The 26,305-nt window shown below is 44.1% G+C and overlaps 1 protein-coding gene across 1 annotated transcript in view; it reads right to left on the bottom strand.

Moving 5' to 3' along the window:
• Positions 1-11,124, bottom strand: part of LOC127010462 (zwei Ig domain protein zig-8-like) — a 63,190-nt gene extending 52,066 nt beyond the window's left edge. Inside the window, exon 1 of the mRNA XM_050884676.1 lies at positions 10,988-11,124. Coding sequence (XP_050740633.1) covers positions 10,988-11,021 — 34 coding nt within the window. The 5' untranslated portion in view covers positions 11,022-11,124. The remainder of the gene's footprint in view (positions 1-10,987) is intronic.
• Between the last annotated feature and the right edge of the window lie 15,181 nt (positions 11,125-26,305).

Below are 26,305 nucleotides of genomic sequence, written 5' to 3'. Positions count from 1 at the left end.
TAATAAATAATAAATAGTTAAATAAATAAATAAATAATAATAAATACAAATAAATAATAAATAATAATTAAAATATAAATAAATAGTTAATAAATAAATAAATAAATAAATAAATAATAAATAAAGAATAAATAAAATAAATGAATAAATAAATAAATGAATAAATAAATAATAAATAAATAAATAATGAATAAATAAATAAATGAAGTAAATAAATAAATAAATAAATAAAGAAATAAAGAAGAAGAATAAAGTTAAATAAATAAATAAATAAATAAATAAATAAATAAATAAAGAAGAAATAAATAAATAAAATGTTAATAGTTGTCAGTCATTAAAATAATGTTGAATAAATATTAAATAAATAAATAAATAAAGAAATAAATAATAAAATAAATAAACATTTAAATAATAAATAAATATATATATTTAAATATTAAATAAGAAGAATAATAATACAGTTGTGTTAAATAAAATAAATAAATAAATAAAGAATAAGAATAGTTATTAAATGAAGAATAAATAAATAAATAAGAATAATAAAGAAGAAGAAGAAGAAGAAGAAGAAGAAGAATAAATAAATAAAGAAATAAATAAATAAAATAAATAGTTAAATAAATAGTTAATAATATTTTAAATAAATAAATAAATATTAAAATAGTTACAATAATAATAGTTGAAATAAATAATAAAGAAGAATAAATAGTTAGAATAGTTAAATAGTTGTATAGAAGAAGAAGAAGAATAATAGTCAAATAAATAAATATTAAAGGAATAAAGAAGAAGAAGAAGAAGAAGAAGAAGAAGAAGAAGAAGAAGAAGAAGAAGAAGAAGAAGAAGAACAGTTGAAATAGTTGTTAAATAGTTAAAGAAATAGTTGAAGAAGAATAAATAAATAAAGTTGAAGAAGAAGAATAGCTAAATAAATAGTTGAAGAAGAAGAAGTTGAAGTTGTTAATAAAGAATAGCTGAAGAAGAAGAAGAAATATTGAATAGTTGAAGAAGAAGAAGAAGAAGAATAAGAAGAAGAAGAAGAATAATAATAAATAGAAGAATAATAAACAGTTGAAGAAGAAGACAGCTGAAGAAGAATAGTTGAAGAAGAAGAAGAATAAAGAAGAAGAATAGTTGAAGAATAGTTGCTGAAGAAGAATACAGTTGAAGAATAAAGAAGAAGAAGAAGAAGAAGAAGAAGAAGAAGAAGAAGAAGAAGAAGAAGAAGAAGAATGGTAATAATAATTATAATACCAGTAATAATAACAGTAATAATACTTAAAATGATAGCCTTTTTTTCGTCACACATGACCTGCATTCCTTGGCTGGGACACATTATAATTTCCTTGTTATTATTTCCCAGTAAGCGTAAAATCAAGGCGGGCAGAATTTCCTTTTTACCTTACCCATCGCTGGTACATTACCGACTTTTTTTCTTCTCCTAATGGTCGTCTCATCTGCTACCATTTGTCTCTCGTACTCGCCATTTCTCTCTCTCTCTCTCTCTCTCTCTCTCTCTCTCTCTCCGTGTTGATACAGAACCAGTTTCTCCTTTCTCTTCTGTAAAATTCTCCCTATGCACAGCCTCTTGTTATACGTGTGGCGAGGGCGTGATGCATAAGGAGTGAAGGAACAATAATTATACGAGGTCTTTTAGAGGTCTTAAAAACATGACGGAATGGCACAATACTCAGGCCTGTCAAATACTTCACGAAGGAAAGGAAATATAACTCAAGAAACGAAACATTATTGAACTAAATCACATCACTGCTTAAATTTCGAAGAACGTATTGTTGTAAATGGACAAATTATTTTCTTTTAGCATTTCTTTTAACGAGGGAATAAAAAAAGAAAAATAACCACAGTCAAAACGTGCGTCCACATCACTAATATTATTCAAAGAGGTTCGGTTTTCATAACGCGGAGAAAATAATAACGATCCCTTCACAATTTGCCAGCCTCCGTCATCTTGCAACACTCCCTTTTCCTGTCACTGTCAATCGGTTATCGCGATTTTCCCACGTTCCTCCCTCGCCCTCACTGCAAGTTTATCAGATTTATCAAGCATTTTACAGAGGGTTCGCAATCTTCACTCCGTCAAGTTATTAAGTTAAAGGACTTAAAGGGCTTAAGTTAATATACTTTTGTGCGATATTCTTCATTGATTGAATTCCGCCATGCATCCCCCGTGACTCCCCTCCCGACTCAACCCGAGGAGGAGGAGGAGGAGGAGGAGGAGGAGGAGGAGGAGGAGGAGGAGGAAGAAGAAGAAGAAGAGCAGGAGGAGGAGGAGGACGAGGAGGAGGAAAGGGAAAAGGAGTAAAGAGACGAGGACGAGGACAAGGACGATATTACCGATAACAAATACTGAAGCAGAGAACGAAGAGCTAAAGAGAAAGGAGAGTCGGGCCGAGAGCGAGATCAAGGACAAGGACGAGTAGGATGAGGAAAAAGAGGAAGCAAATTGAATACATCTCCTCTATCTGTAGCTCATTCTCCCACCCACTCCTCTCATCTTCTCAATTTAACTCTCACTTTCTCACTTTGCTGCCTTATCCGTCTCCTGTGTTTGCGTCCCTCCGTCCTTCCCGCCCATCTAAGAATGTCTACATGGTCATCTAAGTATGTCTTCATGGTCGCCTAAAAACGAATGTCACTTGTAAAGGTGTGTGACACTTAGGCCGCTGATAAGATTTCCTTCATTTTTGCATTCATGTTGAGTTGATAAAAAAGTTATAAACGTTTGGGTTCTGCAGTTTATATAGTTTGTTTCTTTTATGATTTTCATGAAATGCTTAGCAGTTGGTCACCTCGACATTGCTGGCACTCCTGAAAGCAGCATGAAATTCACGATTGCGCGGACACACTCCTCTCTTGTGACAGCTCTGGACTTTGACATGATTTTTCATTTCAAGTCTGATTGTTTGGAGGGTTTTCATTAACACGAACCTTCATATAACTCGCATATCTGGGGGTTTCAGGCCGGATCCGTGCGGGGCTCACTCTGAGTCACATCTACTCACATCACATCACATCGATCCTAAATCGTTGCTGCAGCCTAATCAAAGTTTCATTTGAAGTCTGTGCCGTCTAAAACTTTCTTATGACCTCAAGATAACGTTCCGTTGTATTGTAACAGACTACTCGTTTTCGCTTTTTTAACTAGACAGTCCATTGATACTGTGTTCTGAGATGGCCACCAATATAGTGCATTTTGTTGAATGCAATGGATGCTGGAGAACATTCCAGGTGGTGATGTGCCCTGGAAAATATTGTCTTTGCTGTTGAAATGTGAAGTGTCTCATCGGAAAACGGCAAATCGTCAACAGGATTCACTTCAATTTTTGTCACAAAACCATCGACACTTGACAATGCTTTTCTCCATATCCTCTGCGTCAGCCTCTGTGTGATCTGAGTTCTGTAAGGATAGAACCAAAGGTCCTTGATTAGAATTTCCCATGATGATTCCACGAGGAGGCTTTGCTCCCAACTGTCTCGTCGGATTGATTTTTTCGTACTTACAACATAAACAATCCATGCTACCCTCACCCCCGGACAAGCACATACCTCAAAACAGACACTACGTCAAAGATCGGAGCTATCCCTAGAGAGGACCGGGTCTGCGTTATCGACAAATGCGCGGGGAGCATTCAGAACTGCAAGCGACGTCTAAGTGGTCATTTTGTAACTCATTTTCTCAGCATCATAATTACAGAATCCAAACTATCAGGACTATTTCATTATCAGCTCAGCTTAATATGGATACAAGAATAAAGCACTTTTGAAATCGCGTGCATTAATGGGTTGTGTTCATTTTGGGTCACCCTGCAACTGCGCTCACGTGTTTCAGTGTCAGTCTACGATGTTTGATCCGTATACAGGGAATCTGCAGCAAAGCTAATACTGTTCTAATCTTCTTTTTCACCATGGGACGTTTTAGGATCTACGGGACGTTGTAGGATTCTAGGATAATTTTGAAGAGGGAAAATAACTGTCGATCTTGCTTCGGTATTCTCGTATCGGGTAAGGCAGGGACACAGAGGAAAATGGAGAAAACAAAGGGAATAGGAAAAGAATGAGGACTGGGATTATGTGAAAAGGTGAGGAGCAAGAATATAAAAATAACGTGAGAAAGAGATGAAGGGGAATGGCGTGGTATAAGAATAGGTAAAGGAAAAAAACGAAGACTCGCGCATTAAACAGGGATGGGAGGAGTAAGAAGATAATGGTAACATGAGTAAGGGAAGGAAGGGAAGGACAGAGTAAAGAGGTAAAAAGGCAGAGGCCAAGAAAGAGGATAATGATATGATTTTTTTTTTTTTTTTTTTTTTTTTTTTTGACGTCGCGGCCTATTGCGCCGGTAGGCTTCTTCTCGGTGGGGCCTGATGGTCGGCCCAAGGCTTCTTCCCGGTGGGGCCTGATGGTAGGCCCAAGGCTTCTTCTCGGTGGGGCCTGATGGTCGGCCCAAGGCTTCTTCCCGGTGGGGCCTGATGGCGGGGCTCTGGCTTTCACTGGTGCCTGGATGTAGGCCTAAGGCCAGGCCTGATGGTCGGGCCTGCTGGCTTTTCCCCGGTGGTGGGGCTGGACAGCAGGCCTGGGATAGTTTTCCGGTGGGGCCTGATGGTCGGCCCAGCCCGTTCTGGCGCAGGCGTGTGTTAATAGTGGCGCCATCTTGTGTTGGCTCATGTTGCCCCCCGGAACTCATCTTTAAGCCTCTCTTTGGAGAGGTTATCTAGAGCCCGGGTTGATGGGTGGTCTTCAGGGCAGCATGTGGGTAGTCTTAGGCCACTCGGCGGTGACTGAAAAACCTCAGCTGTGCGGCGGCCAGGATTCGAACCCGCGTCCCTCCTGGAACTCCTGAACGCGGGGCCGTCACGCTAACCACTCAGCCACCGCCTCCCCTAATATGAGAATGAAGGTGACAAAAACAAAATAATGGGAAGGTAAAATGAACGCCTGAGAGAAAAGAGAGGGAAGAACGGCTAAAAAAGGTAAGAAGAGAAGGAAAAGTGAAGTCATTAGTTTAATAGGGTAAGTACCCAAACTTTTTTTTTAAATATTAGGGAGGGGGATACAAGCGAGTAAGGAGAAAATATGAAAGGAATGAGAGCAGGCTTCTCAAAATGTTCATTGGGAGATATATTCTTAAGAGAGAAACGGTGAGAAAAAGACAATAAACCTGAGACATGGGTTGAAGAGATTAAGAACGCAGACCAGAATGTAGCAGGATCTCAAAGGGGAATCGGGATGCAGTTCAAAGGGTTGCGACGCCGGAATGGAAAAACATAAGAGGTAAAATTCGTCAAGATATGATTCGAGGAAGGGAAGGTGTGAGGGAAGAGGTGAAGAAAACACTGCCAGATGTTGTGAGTGAGAGTCCGTGAGGAAAGAAGAGATGGAGATGGAGAGGTGGGAAAAAATAAAGTCGCAGTGGCAATAGCAACACATTTTTCATACAGTGCATCACGGACAACAGTCAATTTCTCTCTCTCTCTCTCTCTCACTCACACACACACACACACACACACACACTCTCTCTCACTCTCACACACACACACACTCACACTCTCTCTCTCTATCTCACACACACACACACACACACACACACACACACACACACACACACACACACACACTCTCTCTCTCTCACACACACTCTCTCTCTCTCTCTCTCTCTCTCTCTCTCTCTCTCTCTCTCTCTCTCTCACACACACACACACACCGCTCCGGCAGCTCAGTGGTAGAACGTTGTGCTTCCAAGCTCCATGGTCTGACAGGTGGAGGTTAGAGCCCCGCTCATGCGGATTTTTTCTACTAACGGAGGATCGGTTACTGTCTCCCATTGAGCGAGGGGGATGGGGTGTGCGGTGTGTGAACGTTCTGGCAGTACCCAGAGGTCGACTATAAGGAGTTAGATTTGAGTCGGTACGGTAGTTGCTGGCGACTGCGAGCCCAGCTCGTCAAGCCACACACACACACACATACATACACACACACACACACACACACACACACACACACACACACACACACACACACGACCCGGAGCTCAGGCTGACACAACGCAACCTGGACGAGGCAGCTTCCACCCACCGCCTTGACGACTTGTTAGCCCGCGTCAACCAGGTCGACCGTGCTCGCCTCCTCGCCGCCTCAGCACCACACAGCGGGGCCTGGCTGTCAGCCGTCCCCGTCGAGGTCCTTGGCCTCCTTTTGCCCGACGAGGCGTTCCGCGTGAGCGTCGCCCTGAGGTTGGGCACGCACGCCCAACAACCTCACCACTGCCGCTGTGGGGCAATGTCCGACGCCAAGGGCTACCATAGCCTGTCCTGCCACAGGAACCCCGGTCGACTGCCCCGCCACACAGCTCTCAACGACGTCATCTACCGGGCCCTGGCCGCCGCTGGCCTCTCGGCCATCCTCGAGCCGCGAGGCCTGGACCGAGGTGACGGTCGCCGACCGGACGGAATTACAGTCTTCCCCTTCAGGCGAGGCAAGATGTTGATGTGGGACGCCACCTGCATCAACACATTCTCCACCACCCACACCATCAACTGTGCTTCCGCCGCCGGAGCCGCCGCACGCGCTGCCGAAGAGCGCAAGCGTCACCGCTACGCGGCCCTCGCCCAACGATACGACTTCGTGCCCCTCGCCGTGGAGACAAGCGGCGTGCTGGGACCTGCCTTTGGAGACCTGCTGCAGGACATCGGCAGGCGCATCAGCCAGCGCAGTGGGGAGCCCCGTGAGACGGCATGGCTGAGGCAGTGCGTCAGCATCGCCGTGGCGCGCGGCAACGCAGCAGAGGTGTGTGGGGCCCCCGGACCGTAGCCCACACCCTTAGCGGAAGCCCGCATACGCCTACACACGCACACATGCACGCACGTACGCGCGCGCACGTACACGCACGCGCACGCACACACAGACACACGCACACACGCAGACATTTTCCTTCCCTAAGAGGTGCACGTCACAGCAGCCTGCGAAAAGGTCGGGGCAGCTGCCATCACACCGTGTGATGCCAACGAAATAAATATTGGTGGATACGTCACACACACACACACACACACACACACACACACACACACACACACACAAACACTTCACCATTGGCACTCCCTAACAATTATTCACACAACACCTTCCGTTCTTAATCATTAACCTGATTGTCGGTGGGCGGGCCGCAGAATGAGGACGGGGACAACCCACTTTCAATAAACTAATACTTATTTCCCCGTTACTGCAGACACGAGAACCTGCAGGGAGGGGAGGATAACCCTTGATATTATTTCCTTTAATCATCGTTCTTAATTGGTATTCTCATACACACATAATTTACTTGCCAATTATCTTCCTCTCATTCACAGATGGCTGCCGAGTATAAGAGTTGCAAGAGAAAAAGGTACATAATATAAGTTATCATGAACTTATTTATTGTATTCAATTTTCTCGTTTTCGCGCTCATGTTCCAACTTCAAGAGATCTAAAGGGGGCTGGGGTCAAGTTAAAAATTCACGCATATATTCCCCAATCCGAGGGTTGAGGTGCGAGCAGGTAGAAGGTTAAACAATCTCTTTGCTATATATTTACTATTTCCATCTCGCGGCTCACGCTGTACTCCCGTGAGAGCTTATGTACTCAAAGCAGTAATCTCTGGCCGGTCTGCTTGTGGTCCATTTAGAATACGTGACCCCTGAGCTGACAAAGACTTAGGTTTTATGAAAGAGAGAGAGAGAGAGAGAGAGAGAGAGAGAGAGAGAGAGAGAGAGAGAGAGAGAGAGAGAGAGAGAGAGAGAGAGAGAGAGAGAGAGAGAGAGAGAGAGAGAGAGAGAGAGAGAGAGAGAGAGAGAGAGAGAGAGAGAAAGGTTATGTGGGGTGGGGTCGGGGGCTCCTACATTATTAGTGTAACAGCATCTAGTGTGAGTAAATGTGTCAAGCATAAACCATCCGTGTTGAAAAGTGCAAAGGCTCTGTATGAAATAATAATGATACTGGGTGTTTTTTTGTCATTAGAACACACACACACACACACACACACACACACACACACACACACACACACACACACACACACACACACACTCACATGTATGCCCGTAAGCTAGTGTCAGGCTGAACGGAGTCGCGAGGTGATTCTCCTAATTGTTTTACCGACGCAGCAACTTGCAAGCAATCTCCTCAAGGCAGATGTGTGGGGGACAGGTGTGGGGGGCAGGTGTGGGGAGAGGCATGGTTGGGGGGAAGACGGGGGTCTCCCTCTTCTCCCTTTCCTCTCCACTTCAACATTATTTTGGTATCAGGGAGTAAACGTCGACTGTCTGAATTTGTGAAATCCATCTCTTTAAACGTGTCACGCCTGAAGGGACGCAGGTAACGCGATATTCTGGAATGGTTAGCAGTTTCGGATGTACAAATATATTAATTTGGGGGAAAAATGTTTTCCTGCTCTCTGGTTGGTCTCCGTTTCCCTCATGAATTCAGTAATTCAAATGTGTTGGTGCTCTGTTAATATATTCTATTCATGAGGAAAAGGTTAGAGAGGTGAATATTGGGTTTGGGTGGATATATAGTGAATAGAAGGTAAATAATTGTGAGGGATAACAAGTATTAAGACTTGCATGATGATGACAGGTGAAATCATAACAGGTGACAGGAGAAGATTGCCAGGTGTTAAGATTAGAGTAAGACGTTTACGAAAAGAACAATAATGAAGACATGCGTAGGAAAAGTGATTCAGAAAAAGGAAAATAATAAAAAAAGGGTTGAGTGACAACTATAAGGAGGAGAGGATCGAGGAAAATAAAGTGTGAGAAAGGCAATTAAATGTTTAAAATGGTTTAGGCATGAAAAAAAAAAACAAGCATAAGAAAGGCAGTAATGAGAGGGAGGAGGTGAAGATCAGCGAGTAAGGGAAAGGAAACAGAAAAGGGACTACAGAAGAGTTACAGGGAGAAAAAAGTGAAAAAAAAAATTGGTATAATGCAAATGACAACAAACGATATATATATAATTACTGTGGATAAAGAAACAACCAAATTTTGAGTAGTGAACAGTTTTTGCTGTTTGTTGGCGAATATTAGTGAAACGAGTATTTCAGTGGTTACCAGCTTATATGTGTATCGTGTTCATGTTTATATATATATATATATATATATATATATATATATATATATATATATATATATATATATATATATATATATATATATTTATATATATATAGTTATATTTATATATATATATATATATTTTTTTTGTTGTTGTTGCTAGATAGAGAGAGAGAGAGAGAGAGAGAGAGAGAGAGAGAGAGAGAGAGAGAGAGAGAGAGAGAGAGAGAGAGAGAGAGAGAGAGAGAGAGAGAGAGAGAGAGAGAGAGAGAGAGAGGAGGGGGGGGGGAGAAGCGATATAAAAATGGAATAGTTTGTCGAGCGTTGAAAGCGGTGAGAAAATTGCAAACATTTGTATTATACATAAGCAACAAAAAAACTTTTAAGCCTTTACCGTAATTACTAGGCATGGAAGCGGGAAAGGTAGAATCATGATTACACTTTGATTTCTTTTGTGTGTTAATTAACGTGACACACAAAAACAAAGAAAAGACAAACAAGCGTCTGGCTGGAGGTGGGGCTTTCTCTCGGACACTCACCATTTTTCATGTACGTGCTATTTAATCATTTAAGACAGTAACGCACACTGAAGTGGCTCAGGTGGACTGGCGGCAGGTAACCTTTAATTGAAGCACAAATAAAGCCATAAAGGCCCTAATGAGGAACGCCCTGTTACAACGAAACAATTATTGATACACTAAACACCACAGAGTTGCCCATGGATCCTTTTCGTTATTTGATTATCGTTCATTGGCATATTAATAAAGCGATGAAAAATTACGATAAATGATATATACGAGGGTTTAACTATTTCTTGAAGGGAAAATGAAAGGTGTATTTTTGTGTAGAAAAAAAAATCAGGTAAAAAAAACATAGATGAATTTAACTGACAAGATACTCTCTCTCTCTCTCTCTCATACAAGTGGCCAGTTCTCTGGAATGGAGACATAACAGTGATTACAAAGGGTCTGAACCCACGCAAGGAGGGGCTCAGGGTAATGGGCAGGAAGCGGGGGCAGCAGCAGGGGCAAGCAGGAGTGAAGGAGACGGGGTGGCGAGAACGGGGAAGGCGGGGCCCGCCTGTGTGGCGTTTGGGGTAAAGGAGTAAGGGGTAAGGGGTGAGGTGAAGCGAGGGAGGGAGGGAGGGGGGTTGTTGGTGAGAGGGGGTTGTGATGAGAAAGGCGAGGGCGGTGGGACTACCAAAGGCATGAGACTGTGCATGGCTAAGGTCGGAGGTACTGGAGGCGGGGGGGGTGGCCAAGGTTGTGGCGGGGCTGGTGAAGGGGCATGCGCTCTATCACTAAACACAATACAGCGAAAATTGAAGCCTCACTCGCGGGGTTCACGAGCCGAGAAGAATATAAACGCGCCGTTCCTTAATTAGGCTGATGGCTGCAACGATGGCACTCATCGTCACGCTTCTGAACCACTCGGGTGCTTCTTGTCCTCTCCGCACGGCGGAAACAGGGGGAGTTTTGTTCCACGTCATTTTAGTGTTTGTGTGTTTATGTGTGTGTGTGTGTTTATGTGTGTGTGTGTGTGTGTGTGTGTGTGTGTGTCGAGTCGGGAATTAGGGTTAGCAAGAGTAAGGTGATTAGTTACAACCTAAAGGCGAAGGAAGTGGAAGAGGAAAAATAGGAGACGGTAATTTACGATGACAGTAATAAAGCGATAGAGCTCCTAAGTCTCCACATGTCTTGAACGAGCCTCAGTCGTGCATATGAATATAGCAATTAACATAAGACAAATGAGTTAGGTACTTTGCTGCGCCGGGAGGCCCAGCAGGATAGGGACAGGGAAAGGGAGAGGAGGGAACAAGTGTTAAGTTGAAAATTTTAAAATACTGGAAATCAATTATGAACACTACCAAGAAGACCAACAAAACATACCTATGCTGAAGATCACACGGGCGAGGAGGTCCATGGCCAGGATGAAGAAGGCGAAGCAGAGGGCGGTGAAGGAGTCTGTGATGGTAAGACTGGCAGCTGTCTGAGATGGCCCAAGCCCATACTAAGGTAGCTCCAGCAGACCCCGGGGCTTCCTTGGGGCGTGAGTTGGTGTGCTGACGGACTGGTAATGAGGCGGGGAACTGCCTCTCCCTGCCGCGGCCTCCTCGTCAGGGGCAGCTCGTCGGAAGTACTAACACGTCAATGTTTTCCTATTCGCGTCACAGTTCACCAGCACAGCGAGTCGCGTCACATCTCGCGGATGACTGGCGGCGATGAAATATGACGAGCGTTTGAAGCTTCAGCGAGACGGAGCTTCGGAACGTTCGGGTGACGGGGAAGTCGAGATGGCATGCTCTCTCTCTCTCTCTCTCTCTGTGTGTAGTTCGATCGCCTGTAAGTCTGATGCAATGACGATCACGACGGCCGGATATCGTTTTGTGATGTCATTTTATTGCGTCACTGTTGGTTATTTATTTTATTTATCCCTTCCCGATAACGTCAAAGACGACAACAACCACTCGGCACGACGTTACGTAAATTCACTCCGTGGTGAGGTTGCTACATGTTCGAGTTAAACTTTTCAGTGGAAGAAAATAGGTGTTTTTCTAGCACTGCGTTGAATGAGTTTACATCTAGAAAAGGGTTATGAATCAATATAGTTGTTTTCTCTAACAGTTGTAGTCATATTTATTTTATTGTTATCGTTTCACTGAATCATCACGTGTCTCATCTCACGACTTCAGGTGTCTCACGCTGTCCACGTCCAGTATTCATTGAACTGTTTACCTTTGAGGAAGCGGAAACGACGGGAAGTAAAGGTAAGATGAGGTCGAGGATAAGGAGCACTTCCCTGCAGGTATATCTTACGTGCGGAGGATGGATCGGAAGAAAGGAAAGTATGTGAGAGGCGCCGGGTACGGACAAGTCACCGCCTGTGTTATCGATGCTGCTCACGATCCACGGCGACAGGTTATAGCGGCGCCAGCAGGAGTCAAACCAAGTCTGTGACACACACACACACACACACCTGCACAAAGGACACCAGGAGGAGAAATAGTTAATGAGATCCTAAAAGTGCAGGGAATTTACCGCATTTCATCCCATTTTCCATATTAGTCATTTGAGCGTGTATGGGAGCAAGAAGAGGGAAGACCCACCAATAGGTAAGGAGTCACAGAAGTCGTCTCCAAAAGTTTATGAGAGAGCGGGGCAGCCAGGTGGCGGAGTCATAGGCGGAGTGAAGCAACAGAGCGGTGTGCGGCCTGGTGCAGGGAACACACGTCTACCTCACCTCACGCAGCGCCGTGTACTGAGTGAGCGGCGAGCGGCGAGCGCAGAGGACGAGGTAGTGCCAGTGCCACACAGCCGGAGAGGTTACAGGCGCTGCCGCCGCCTCCCATGGATCCGCCCGCCTTCCTTCCTTCCTTTCCTCTGCCTCTTCTCTCCTGGCTATGAGGCCCTGAAGAAAGAATTACCCAAGAGCCCCGTTTACCCTGCCCTGCTACAGCGGATGATACTACTGCCACTTATTCAGCCAGTAGGATTTTGATTGCCCTCCGTACAAACGTTCTCAGAGCATGCCGCCTCGCACTCACCCAGCTGGTTCAACCCTAAAAATGAACTTGAAATGAATAATGGTTCGTATATACAGTCTACAATATTTGTATGAGTGACTGCTTGTGTTAGCTGACACGGCCACGAAAATATGACGATTCACACCACTCCGTTTGTTGTATCAGACTTATCCTGCCTCACAGAAATACCGGCGCCGAGTTCGCTTATACATATCTAGGGCAATAAATCGTCATTCTCTTATCTGGACGCACGCAATCCAGCCCAACCATATCAACCCGCTCCCACCCCATCCAATGATATGTCTCTATTCACTTAAACACACACATACACACACACACACATACACACACTAAGGGAAGTCGCTCCCTTCCCAGCCCTTCTCGAGCAATAACTCAATACACCAGCCAGCGAGGAACACAACACCGGCTGACGGCTGCTTTCCTTCCCACATCGTTCCCGACTGATGAATAAAACTAACGGCTTTGTACTCGGTTTACTAAACCAGCAAGGTCATAGTCCAGGCTTCAGCCCCATAGGCTCTGTAGTAAAACCTTGCATTTCGATATATATAATGTTTTTTGGTTGATCCTAGTCAATTCGAGGGTGCTGAGTCCAAATCCGATGTATGCCAGACTGTAAATGTTGAGCAATTTTTTTTATAGCCGAAAATATACCCACAAATATGTTTTTTTGCGTATAACTCCGAAAATATTATAGATACGACCCAAGTATGTATTAAACTCAAATACAAACTTGTATATTGCGGACATTTTGGTATCAATTTCATAGCTCTATGTGCAATAGAACACGATATAGAGCTTTGCTGTATGTATATATAGATATCTGTATGAATTACAATTCACCTGGAGATAAATGTATGCATGAACATTTTGGCGGGTGTTGGGTATTGCATGTTGTATGTTTTGTTCTTTTCTTTCAGATCAGTCATGGAGAATATTTGTTTGATATGCGAGTCCAGCAAACCTAAACTCACAAGATCATCAAGAGTGCAAGCGGTACGTAATGCAAGCCAGCAACGTGGAGACCACCTAGCAGAAAAACTGACTGATGTAAGCTCATTCTTCTGTCACAAGAATTGTATCAGCACATACTGTTCCCCAGACCATATCAAACGATTCCTCAAAAAAAGGAAACAGGAGGAACCCAAAGAAACTCAACCAAAAACAAAACGGGTGCGTAGAAGTGAAACCAGCTTCCAGTTTTTGAAGCACTGCCTGTTCTGTGGAGATGCATGTGAAATATACAAACCTGCCAAAAATCCAAGCAGATGGAGGGAAGCATACCTGTGCAGAACTGCAGGCAGAGAAGGACAAGTCTCTTTCAAAGACACTGTGCTAAGACATGCCAAACAAAGAAGTGACAAATGGGGGAATGAGAACAACATCTAAATCAGTGCTGAAGTCCAAGATCAAAGTCGAATGTAGTCTAAGGAAACATGATCCAAGTGATGTTGTCATTGTTGATGGCTGTGCAGTTCTTTGGACAATACCTTGGCCTGCAGCACCTGCAAAAGTCTCAACATTTGTTGAAGCTGCTGTATCAAGTTTAGTACGTCATGTCGATGAGGCAAAAATTCTCCACATCGTATTCGACAGGTACTATGGGACAAGCATTAAATCACAGTGCCGTGTTCAACGAGCAAATGGTATTAGCAGAGTGTATCAACTTGCACCTGATTCCCCACTTCCCAGGCAAAGTGTTACACTGAATGTCATAGCCAACAAAGTGCAGATCATAGGAATGATAGTGAATGCTTTGAGAGCAGTTAAAGTTCCTGAGGGTAAGAAGATCATCACAACAGGACCTGATCCCCGTCCCATCGACTTGGGCTCTGATGCTCAGCTTCCACCACTGACACACGAAGAAGCTGACGTCCTTATGGCCCATCACACGATCAATGAGGCTCTGGCTGGTCATTCTTCTATTAAGGTGGTGTCTGACGACACAGATGTCCTTGTTATCCTGGCTCACCATCTCCATGCAAAGACCAACAATATGCCAAGCACAGTACAACTTTACATGGAATCCTGCACCAAGAACCGAACTGTCATACATATAAATGAAGTTGTAAAGAAACATGCAAAGGTCATGCCCAATCTCTTGGCAATGCATGCGTTAACTGGATGTGACTCTGTATCTTCCTTTTCAGGAATAGGCAAGACAACAGCTCTAAAGCAACTGCAATCATTCGCTAACCCCATTGAGCTTGGAAATCCATCAACTCCCCTGGATGAAGTTGTCAACTCCTGTCTGCCTTATGTGTGCCATCTATACAGACAACAGTCCTGTGATTCTCTCAATACCATAAGAACTAATATCTTCACACGACAGATAGCAGGAAAGAGACATTCACCTCCAAAACTGAGTTTGGTTTGGCTGGGCTGGGCTGGGAGAAGAGATATTCTCTTCTTCAGCCTGTACATCTTCCTGATGGTCAGGCTGTGATACCTAACGAGGTACTACATATCATCAGCTGTGGTTGCAAGTCGGGCTGCAGATCAGCACTGTGCAACTGCTCTAAGTTCAGTCTTGCATGCACAGAATTCTGCAAATGCAAAGCAAAAGGAAATTGTGAGAACGTTGTGAAGAGTGTGTCACCGGAAGAGCTTAGTGGAGAGGAGGAGGACGAAGATGAGTAGGACTTCTGCGAACAAACTCTATAAAGTTTCCATCACTGACACTTCATTAAATCATCGTTCTCTCTTTGTTGAATGTGCCAAAAATTATCCATGTGACTTTCTCAACAATTATAATAAGTGTATTTTTGATATTATTATTTTTATTTGAATGTAAGCAAACCAATGTTCTGCTTGCACGTCATGTACAGTCAATAATGTTTACTTAAGCTGTCATGTATACTTTCTTTCCTTGAGCCATTACATACAATTTCTCTTCCAATGTTGGTATATATATATATATATATATATATATATATATATATATATATATATATATATATATATATATATATATATATATATATATATATATATATATATATATATATATATATATATATATATATATATATATATATATATATATATATATATATATATATATATATATATATATATATATATATATATATATATATATATATATATATATATATATATAGATATATATATATATATATATATATATATATATATATATATATATATATATATATATATCGCAGAATTTATTACCCAAATTTGTACCAAACAACTTGACTCTGTGTGACTAGAATTACAAAATTATCTCTCTCAATGCCGAGCTACCTGCATGATACTGTGTTGGTTTTGATTCGTGAAAATAAAATAATGAAAAGTCCATATCACAGAGACAACGTAAGATAGAGCCATAATTTTGACACCAATAAATCCGCAGTACCCATATTTATATTCATGTTCAATACATATATAGGGTCTTAAGCTAATATTTTTAGAGTTATTGACGAAAAACTTAATTTCTCGTCGGCCATTTTGAATTTTCACCTCTAGAAAAAAATGCTCAACATTTACAGTCTGGCATACATCGGATTTGGATTCAGCACCCACGAATTGACTAGGTTCAACAAAAAAACATTATATATATCGAAATGCAAGGTCCACCTTCCTGTAGCCTGGACTATCACAGCGGGTTGCGTGGTCGGGTCCATCATCATTTTCCTAATTCGTCCGGCACATTATATTCTGCTACCACGCGTAACACACACACACACACACACACACACACACACACACACACACACACTCACACACACACACCATTATGGTAGAGTGGGATAGGTAAATACATATGAAATGCGGAGTTACACAGTTAACACAAGGTAAGGCAAAAGGTAAAGTTGGGAGCATACGCTACAGCTGCGCATGGTCACAGTGCTTATCTCCGTCGCATTGGCCGTTCATCCTGTGGTGAGAAGGATCCCGGGACGTAAGGTGACATCTGAGTTGCTACAGTTTACCTTTTCCAGGTTTCCCCAGGTAGCCATATATCGACCAGCCCAAAAGGGAGGATGAACAGTATGGTGAGCTGCACGACGACTGCCCGGACAGGGGTTCGAACCTAGGCCCACGAATTCGTAGCTAGACACGTTAACCCCTGACCCAAGGAGGCGTGGTAACACATGTGAAAAATTTGAAAGCAAAAATAAATAAAAGTATAAGGAAAGAAAACACCAAACATTCCTAAAAACACTAAGACCAATTTTCACCTTGATGATATGCTTTAACCTCTTCATAACAACACAACACACGTCTGGCCGTTGGGGAACACTGAATCCCTGAGATAATGACCAGCACGATCGAGGGGCTGTGCTGGAGCTTTATCAACAGTCTCGGTGGCTCCAAAACGGGACGAAAGCTGTTCACTCACTACCGAAAAGAACCATTTGTAATCTTCCATGACCGCGGAAGCGTGGAAGGCCCTGAGACCCATTTAATTTGCACCCAGAGAATCCAACGTTGTGTGCCCGCACCTTCACCATTCACCTTATTGATGAGAGTGTGTAGTATGTCCAAAAGGGAGGTTTCCAGCATCTTCCTCTTAAAAGGGAAAGAAAAGTAGGAAAAAGTACTAGTGAAGGAAACTGAAGAAATATAAAAGAACAAAACGAGAGATAAAAAGGAAAGATAAGCGGGAAAAGGCGAAGCGAGTTATGAAATTGTTTCCTTTCCTCTTCGTCATCTTCTCCGTCTTTTACTCCCCTTCGAAAACCAGTGACGGGACCGTCGAACCTTCATACTTTTCCCTCGTGCTTCTTCGGGTAAAACACAGGAAATGAAAGGTTGGTAATGAGGTGCTAAAGGAGGAAACTGGAAATACATGTAGGAAAAGAAGAATGAGCAAGCTACGCAACGTAAGGTCATGACAAGAAAAAAGAAAACGGAAGAATGGGCGGCAACTTTTACACAACACCACCAAGATGAGTTTTCTTGTGCCATGACGAATGATGCCCTGACACGAGCCGACCCGGCCCGCCCCCGGCGATACCTGATGAGGGGGAGGAAAGAGGAAGAGAGGAAAGATGAAGAAGTAGAAGAAAAAGAAAAAGATAAAGAAGACAAAATGAGAAGCAGAGATAGATAGATTGTTAGATAGATAAATAGATTGATAGATTTAGATAGTTAGATGGATCTGACTAACTAACTAATGGGGAGCATACGCCCGGGAACGCCCAGGTGCGCGTTCCTTCACTCACTCGCCGCCATACTCACGGCGGTCCTCCAGGGTATAAGCTCCCATGAAACTTCCCTATCCATCCCAAGTCCTTCGCGACAGGATCGATTGACTTGCCCCATCCATGAGTTACGTGGGCGTCCCCTTGGTCTCCTCCACCCAGGGTTGTCTCGTATAGAAACAACCCTGTGAGCAGGATCAACGTCCGGGAAGCGCGCCACGTGCCCATAGTCGGAGTTGACGGTCACGGACTAAGCTGGTAACAGGCCTCGATTCAGTTTCACGGAGTAGTCGCTGGTTCGACACGAAGTCATTCCAGTGATACCCCATGATCCTGCGAAGGCACTTGATACCAAAAGCATCAAAACGCCTCTCCAAGTTACTATTCAGTGTCCTTGTCATACAGCCATGCAATAAGACAGGAAGCACAAGATTCGAATAAATAGTTAGTCAACCAGACAGACAGCCAGACAGATGTATAGAGATAGATAGATAAATAAGCAGATTGACAGAGACAGAGATAGATATAGATATGGGAGATGATGGGAAGGGGGCCTGCATGGAGACTCGCCCAGAGGAACCCTCTGACTTGGCGTCGTATGGTGGGCGAGGCGACACGCCCCTCAGCGTATACCCCCAATGATTGATAGATATAGATAGATAGGTAGATAGACAGATAGATAGACAGATAGATAGACAGATAGATAGAACGAAAGATAAATAGAAGGAGAAAATGGATTAGAAAAGTGTCACAAGGTTTATTACTTTCCCTCCCACCTCACAGGCTCACACACCCAGCTTCTTCCTTCTCCTCACGCTCCCTGCAGGCCGCTGAATTATATATAGACTGACGGAGGCTCTGCGGGAGAAGGGATAGACTAAAGTTCTTACATTATGTTCTCAGGAGGAAAGTCCACCCATCTACGTCACTACGCCCCTACAGGAGTGATCAGTTTACTTTCCTGCAGCCCCCTCCCATACCATAACCTATTCCCCGCATACCCTTCCCACCCTCCTCTCTTCCCCACCTCTATCCTACCACGCTCCCCCACTGTGCCGTGTTGTGTTGTGAACTTAATATTTGCTTTGTAAAGAAAATGGGTTGGTTTTGCTAATGGTTCTTCCCATATTCTTTTGGCGGTGGCCGAACTGGTAGCGTACTGGGCCCACATTCACCGCGTGATGGACGACGCGGGTTCGAATCCCCACGCTACCACTCGGATTTTTCAGTCACCGCCGAGTGGCTTAAAACTACCCACATGCTGTCCTGAAGACCACCCATCAACCCGGACTCTAGAGGAAGCCGTCCAAGCGAATCAAGAACGAGTTCCGGGGGGCAGCATGAGCCAATGCAAGATGGCGCCACTACAAACACTCGCCTGCGCCAGAACAGGCTGGGCCGACCATCAGGCCCCACCTGGAAGAAGCCTTGGGCCGACCATCAGGCCCCACCAGGAAGATGCCTACCGGCGCAACAGGCAACGACGTAAAAAAAAAAAAAAAAAAAAAAAAAAAAAATACTGAACTATTATACTTTTTCAATGGTACAAAAAGTGATTGCCATTGAAACTTTTGTGTCCATGACTTTATTTGCAGTTTAAAGAACTTCAAAACCTATGTGTATCTGAATAAATGGTTCTTCCGCAATGATATCATCAGTTAAGTAACTTGAATGTATTTTTTTCTCGTTAATTATTTTCGAACTTAAAATTCATGTTCTGGTGAGGGCGCGGGTATTTTTCCGCCAGAATACCACTTCTTTATACACAAATATTCATCGATTTTACGGCATATTGGAAAATAATAACCTAATATTTTTCGTAAGAACATCTTTCGGACATGAATGCACCTCGATTTGACGCCTGAATGCACAGTAAGGACCGACTTTCACCAACCCACCGCTGAATAATTGTTGCACCCTTCAGCATTGTAAACACATCCTCTCTGAACAGCTACAAATAGGGTCTTCGGGGTCTGTCATTATCCAGAGCAAGTCATAGAGGTGCACGGGGCGACGCAATACTGCCTTAGAGTGAGCCATGACCACAATACCTTCCATGGATAAGTGGATTTCCTATATATAAAGTAAACCTGCCTTCCTTCCTGGCAGACACTGACGCCAACACGGGGGGATGCAGCATTCGTCTAGAGTAGATTTTCTTAAAATAGTGCCTCAATAAGTCCAAGGGGTATTGAAGCGGGTTCATGGGAGTAGCGAGGCGTGCTAACCACTCCACCACGGAGGCGCCTGCACGATGGCATGGGAAGAATACTGCAGAAATAAGATAAATTAACTTGAACACTTCTAACTATTTAATATTTTTGGAAAACTTTAAAACATGTGAAAATTATAATTGAATTATTGTTTAGGATTGGTTGTCTCCATTATTTCAATGTTGAGCTGAAGATTACAAAATCACCGTAGATATAAGCGTTTAGAATGTCTGTTCATGTTTCAGAAAAATATTGATTAATTATGATTTAGGGAGCCGTAGTGTATGCACTGTTAAGTTCAAATATTATTTTTGCAGGAAGATATAATAATCTGCAAACACGTATTATAAAATTATTTGTACAGGAAGGTAAGGTATAAACCTTGTGTTGAACTAAACCAGTGAAACTACACTTCTTTTGCTGTATACCGACATGTAAATAGTAACACCAGTGGACTTATTTAGTTTCCTAATTTCATTTGCCCTGAGCTTCTTCATTTTCTGCAATTAAATAAATAAAAAGCGTACACCTGGCATATTACTGCTTTCATCCTGAGCCGTAGAGTAATGAAGGAAACTGTATGGTAATTTCAGTGGCTGTGCAGGACGGAGAGTTGTTTAGGGATTGGCAATACTGCAACACGGTGAATTAAGGCTGGAGAGTGTAATACAGGCAGGCCTTTAGTGTAGGTGCATCTGGCGTGCCTCAGGGGAAAATGATGAGGATTCTCTTCTCACCACAGGACAAAGGGAGGCAGGATCACGAGCAGAGGGTCATTCTTTGGCAGAGAGATCTACGAAAATCCGGCAGCTCCAAATTTTTCTTCCTTTTTGAGAACGAGTCGTGAAGAAGGGAAGCCGAGAGGATACAAAAACGGAGCCGAAACCAGGACGGACTATCTAGGAGAACAAACCAAGAGGAAGGACAAAGGAATCAAAGTCGAAAGCCATGAAAGAAAACCAGGAAGATAGTGGAGTAAAGAGGATAAGCAGTCAAGACGGAAGCCAGGAACATAGTGCCTGTGACATGCGAGGGAGAAATGAAGCTCGCACTAACTCCCATTATGCTCCTTGCTCCCATAGGTACTTCTGACCATAATGCCATTCATTGTAAGATCTTTTTAGATTTTTTTCCCGTCAGGTCTCTCTTAAATCTCGAGTCAATTGGGACAGTGTTTGTTCTGAAATTAGTAATATTCAGTGGAATACTATTTTTCGATCCAATGACCCAGTCTCTGGTCTTAATACTTGTCTATTAGATACTTTACGCAGAAGAGTTCAATCGAAGATAATCAGATCTCGTATGAGAGATAAAGCCTGGTTTAATGATGACTGTAAGCAGGCCTACGATGATAAGCAGGCTGCTTATCACCTATGGAGACAGAATTGATGACAGTTGCTATGGGATAATTCTGTAGCTCTTAAAGTTGATGCTCAAAGAATCTATAATGCAGCTGAAGCTGCTTATAATTCTCATGTACAGGAGGTTCTTGCAGGAACTAATCAACCACACTAATGGTGAGCTTCTCTTAAATCCTCCTAATGTGGTGTCGATTCTAGCATGCCTCCATTACGCGAGTCAGATGGTTCAATGTCCTTTGATCCTTTAAGAAAGGCTAATTTATTTCCTGATATTTTTATTAACAAACAGTGTGATAATGAATTATCCCTACCTTTGACTTGTTTCCTCTTTCCAAAACTTAGCTCAGTTGCATTTAGATCCAGTGAATTGAAAAAGTACTTTCTAAATCTTGATATTTATGGTGGGACGGACCCAGATGTTTTTTCCTCTATTCTTTAAGAGGATTGCTACGTTCTTAGCACCAAAACTTGATGTAGTATTTGGGTTACTGCTGAAGTCTGGTAGTTTTCCTTCTTGTTGGCACAAGGCCAACATCACTCCCATCCCGAATGGAGCCTCAGCTTCAACTTTTCCTACTGAGTACCGCCCAATTTCTATTACTCCTATCCTCTCTAAGATCTTTGAGAGGCTTTTGGCTAAACGGCTTTTCATATGCTGTGATAAATTCAATCAGTTACCTGACTCTTAGTTTGGATTCCGTAAGGGTTTGGGAGCATGACTCTGTCTCATGACCTGCAGTCTTCTTTGGATCGTGGGCATGAGTCTCGAGTTGTTGCTATTGATTTTAGTTCTGTTTTTGATGTTGTGAATCACAGGGCTCTAATTTATAAACTACAACTCCTTGGTATTGGTGGAAGTGTTCTCAGTATTTTTAAAGAATTTTTAACTGATCGATCACAGTGTGGTGTTGTTGATGGTGCTGCTCTGCTTTTCGGCCTGTTGTTTCTGGTGTTCGTCAGGGCAGTGTCCTTGGACCTTTATTTTTTAACATTTTTGTTTCATATGCTGATGATACAACTCTATACTTGTAATGTGCATGTATATTATAACATAATGTGAATGTAATGTGTATATTATAACATAATGTGAATGTGTGAATGTATGTCGTATCGCCATGGCCCAGTGGCGCCAGGACGTTACACACAGACGCTACGTTGTGCTTAGGAGGTGCTCCTTGCCGTGGGAACGGTGCTGATTCAGCAAGCATGCTATCCGCTGGCCGCTCCTGTACCAAGAGAAGCCGGGAGAAGAGAGCGGGCGGCGGGCGAGAGCACAGGACTTCTCGGAGTGTGCGTACGGCTTACGACTCGTCCACAAAATACTGTAACTATTCTGTGAATATATTTAAAAAGCCAATACAACCATTTAATCAACCAGAGAGAGAGAGAGAGTAAATTAAGTGAACTCAAAGTGAACTTAACGGCTCCGCTCGGCCAACACATAACCCACATCACTTAACTAAAAGGCTATTGTGTTGTCTCACGACTTCTATCAACTTGAGAAAGCAGGCAACGGTACAACGGACCTGACGTGAGATAACAGTTCGCGCCTTAATCAAAAACACACAAAAAAACAGCTAACAAAAAGGCTAACAAAAGTGGTGAACAGCGGCTTCCGGACCTTCTCCGAAGTGTTCTACGTGTGTTATCTTTCTCACTCTTAACACTTAACACTTAGTGGTGGCAAGTGTCGTCAAGGGGCAGACAGGAAAGTGTGCAAGAAAGCTGACACAAGCAACGCCATCCCCCCTGCCCCCGTACGAGTCGAGTCAGCACACAGCACCACACCGCCCCGCGCGCCCCGCCCCGCCCCGCGCGCCCATATCGCCCCGCGCGCCCCGCCCCGCCCCGCGCGCCCATATCGCCCCGCGCGCCCACACCGCCCACTGTCGGGTTCCTGCTTCCCAATTCTGGAACGCCCACTTGTCTGCCTACGACACAGCCATTCGTGGGTTGGCGCTTACCTTCGCCTTGGTGGAGCGTGGTCGCTCCTCCGCCCATTCCTCCCCGCTGCCAGCCGCTGCCGGGCACTGCCGGCGGTCTCTCTGGCCGCTCCAAGGACGCGGGGACAGCCAGCCAAGGACAAGGGCGAGCCAGCCGAGGACGAAGGAGTGCCACGGGCACCATCTTCACATGCATGTAGCTGACACAACACTAATTATATTAATACACCACTTGTTGATGACATTTCAGGAGATTTTTTTTTACGTGCTTTGTGTGTCTCCGTGTGGAGCCGTATCTAGTTTCCCTTAGGCTGTTGAATTTCATTCAGGTGTAGAGGGATGTTTAATATTTTTCCTGAATTGTGAACATTGTTTTCATTGTGAGTATAGTCAATTATTTTATTTTCTCCTTTCTTGTGTGTTTTTATCATGCTAAGTATTCACTCATTGTTCTTTTCCCTCTTTTTAATGCGTTTTGGAAGCATCTGAGGCGAGTGAGCACACACTTAGCGGTGATACTTTTTCCTTTTACCATATTTTTCCTCGTGAAGCCTTACTTTACTAATGCCTTTTTTTTTAAATGGCAGGTTAACCAAGGCATATCAGCAGTTGGTACAGGATTCGGAAGCACCCGCCGAGGATGTCAGTTCCCGTACCCTAAGGAGCGGGTCTATACATGACAGAGTCCCTCCTCTTTCTTCTCTCCCGCATGATAACAAAGGTAATATCTTAACTAACCAAGAATCCACAATGGCTACTAACACTATTAAACTTCTGCCGACTACGGCATCAGTCAGAGCTTTCGCAGGCAATGAACCGGATTACAGTGCGAGAGACTTCATCCTACAATGCGAGGATGTTATGAATAACTCATTTGTGTCAGAACCGGGAGATAAAATCTCCTTCATTAGGTCTAGATTAAAGCCGGGAACAGAAGCATCAGCTCTTATGTACACCAGCGCGTTCATGGAACCGCAACAAACCAAAGATTATGCCCAGTTTCGGTCACATTTTCTGGAGTCTTTTGGGGAAGATGTTAGGCACAGCCTCGTCAAAGGTGTTAATGTAGCTGTGACCAAATTGATTTCAACTGTGGAGAGTAAAGGGCTTTTAGCCGGACAAGTAGACGCCTATCGGTTGTCTACTGATTTGGGCTCATATTTGAAAGCTGGTGGCTGGACAGAGGGAGAGAATATGTCTCTATCTAATGTTTTCAAATTTTTGGAATTTTTTGTATACATGGCTGTCATCAAGGGCCAGTTCCGAAAAAGTTCTTTATCCCTAGCCTACGGCCCCGCTGACAAGTTGCACGATTTCGTGCTTAAAATAAAAACTAAAATTGAGGAGAACGACGGAGCGCCAGCTTCCACTGTAGCCTCTGTCGACCAGAAGGCCGCTAATGTTAGCGCGTCCTCATCGGTGGTGGGGTCCGCCACCGAAAAGCCTAAGCGCCACTGTTCGTACTGTCAGCGCGACGGTCATACGGTTGACTATTGTGTAAAACGTCAGCGGGATCGCAAGGCTAATAGGGAGAAGGGAGGCTCGCCGATGTCAGGCAAATCTGCTTCTCAGAAGACCCCGGCCGCCTCAAAAAGTCGAGCCGCGGGCTACCACACTGGCAAGTTCTGTTTTGTCCACGGTACTGATAGACACACCACAGAGGAGTGTTTCTCTGTGCTAAAGTTAAGGAAAGAGCGAGCAGGAAAGTTCGTGAAGGGGTCGGGGGAAGCCGAGAGCACCCCCCAAAACGACCCAGGGTAGCAACCCGGGGGCCGGAGGAAATTGAGACTGCAGTGCAGGCTGACAATAGTAGCTTGTATGAATCTGTTGTGGCCGCGTGCAGTCAGCCTGAAATTATGGCGCTTAAAGTCAAGCTGGGTCCGCTACAAGCGTCATTTGCGGTCGACACCGGCGCTGCGGTTAATGTGTTGTCTGAAAGGACATACATAGCTTTAAAACGCGCGTCGCGGGGAGGCCGCTACCAGCTACGACCCTCGGACCTGAGCCTTTGCGGTGTCACCGCCGACAGGCTTAACATCCTTGGGTTGGTGAGTTTGCCAGTGAGTTTGGGACGAAACACCCCTGTCATGCGTTTGGATTTTTACGTGACGTCAAACTTTTCCCTGCCGTCTGACGGTCTTCTTGGGTTGTCGTCACTGAGGTCTAACCGCATGGTAATACTTCCAGATAGTAATACAGTAAGGTTTCAAGGGAGATGTTTCAAGGCCATGGATCAACCTGTGCGCCTCGCTTCTCCCTGGGAAAGAAAAGAAATACCCAGCAAGGGTCGGGAAAGTGTTTCTCCTGAGTCGGTAGTGCATACCGTGCCGACTCTTTCCACGGTGCCGGTGCATGGCGCGGGCACCACCTCACTTCATGGTCAACCCTCAACACCAGCTGACGTTTGCAGGGGATGGAAAAATGTCAATGCGATAGTCGTGGGGAATCACGAAATCCCTCAACGAACCGCAATGCACGTCCCCGTGTCAGTCCCTAACGCCACCGTAGGTTGTGACATCTGCCTAGAAGGGCCTAGTCGTGTCAACACGCTAGCGATAGAGTCCACCCTTAACACGGTACGCGAGGGAAGTTGGACCGTAGCTTTAGTGGTTAATGCCACTGGCGGTCCAGTTAAACTAAAAAATGGAGTCATTTTGGGTCGCACTTTAGCGTTCGACGGACAGGTGTCCCCAGACCCTTTAGAGCTAAAGCGGCCTTGTGTCGGCGCAGTGGGTCAACCCGCCGCCGGCGACACATCTTGTCAGGCCTCATCTGTCGATTCTTTAGTCAAAGTGGTCGATTATCCCGAGCTTAAGATATGTCAGTATCGTGATGTCATGGCCCAGCCCGGTGAACCTTTAGGTGCGACTGCTACGACAGAACACAACATTAGGGTTAAACCCGACACCAAACCGGTGTACATTCCTGCGTACAGACTCCCACACAGTCAAAGGCAGGTTGTAGATGAACAGGTT

Source organism: Eriocheir sinensis, chromosome 43 (assembly GCF_024679095.1).
Source record: "Eriocheir sinensis breed Jianghai 21 chromosome 43, ASM2467909v1, whole genome shotgun sequence".
NCBI lineage: Eukaryota > Metazoa > Arthropoda > Malacostraca > Decapoda > Varunidae > Eriocheir > Eriocheir sinensis.
The sequence above is the reverse complement of the archived record's forward strand: the minus strand, read 5'-3'. Positions and strand labels throughout refer to the sequence as shown.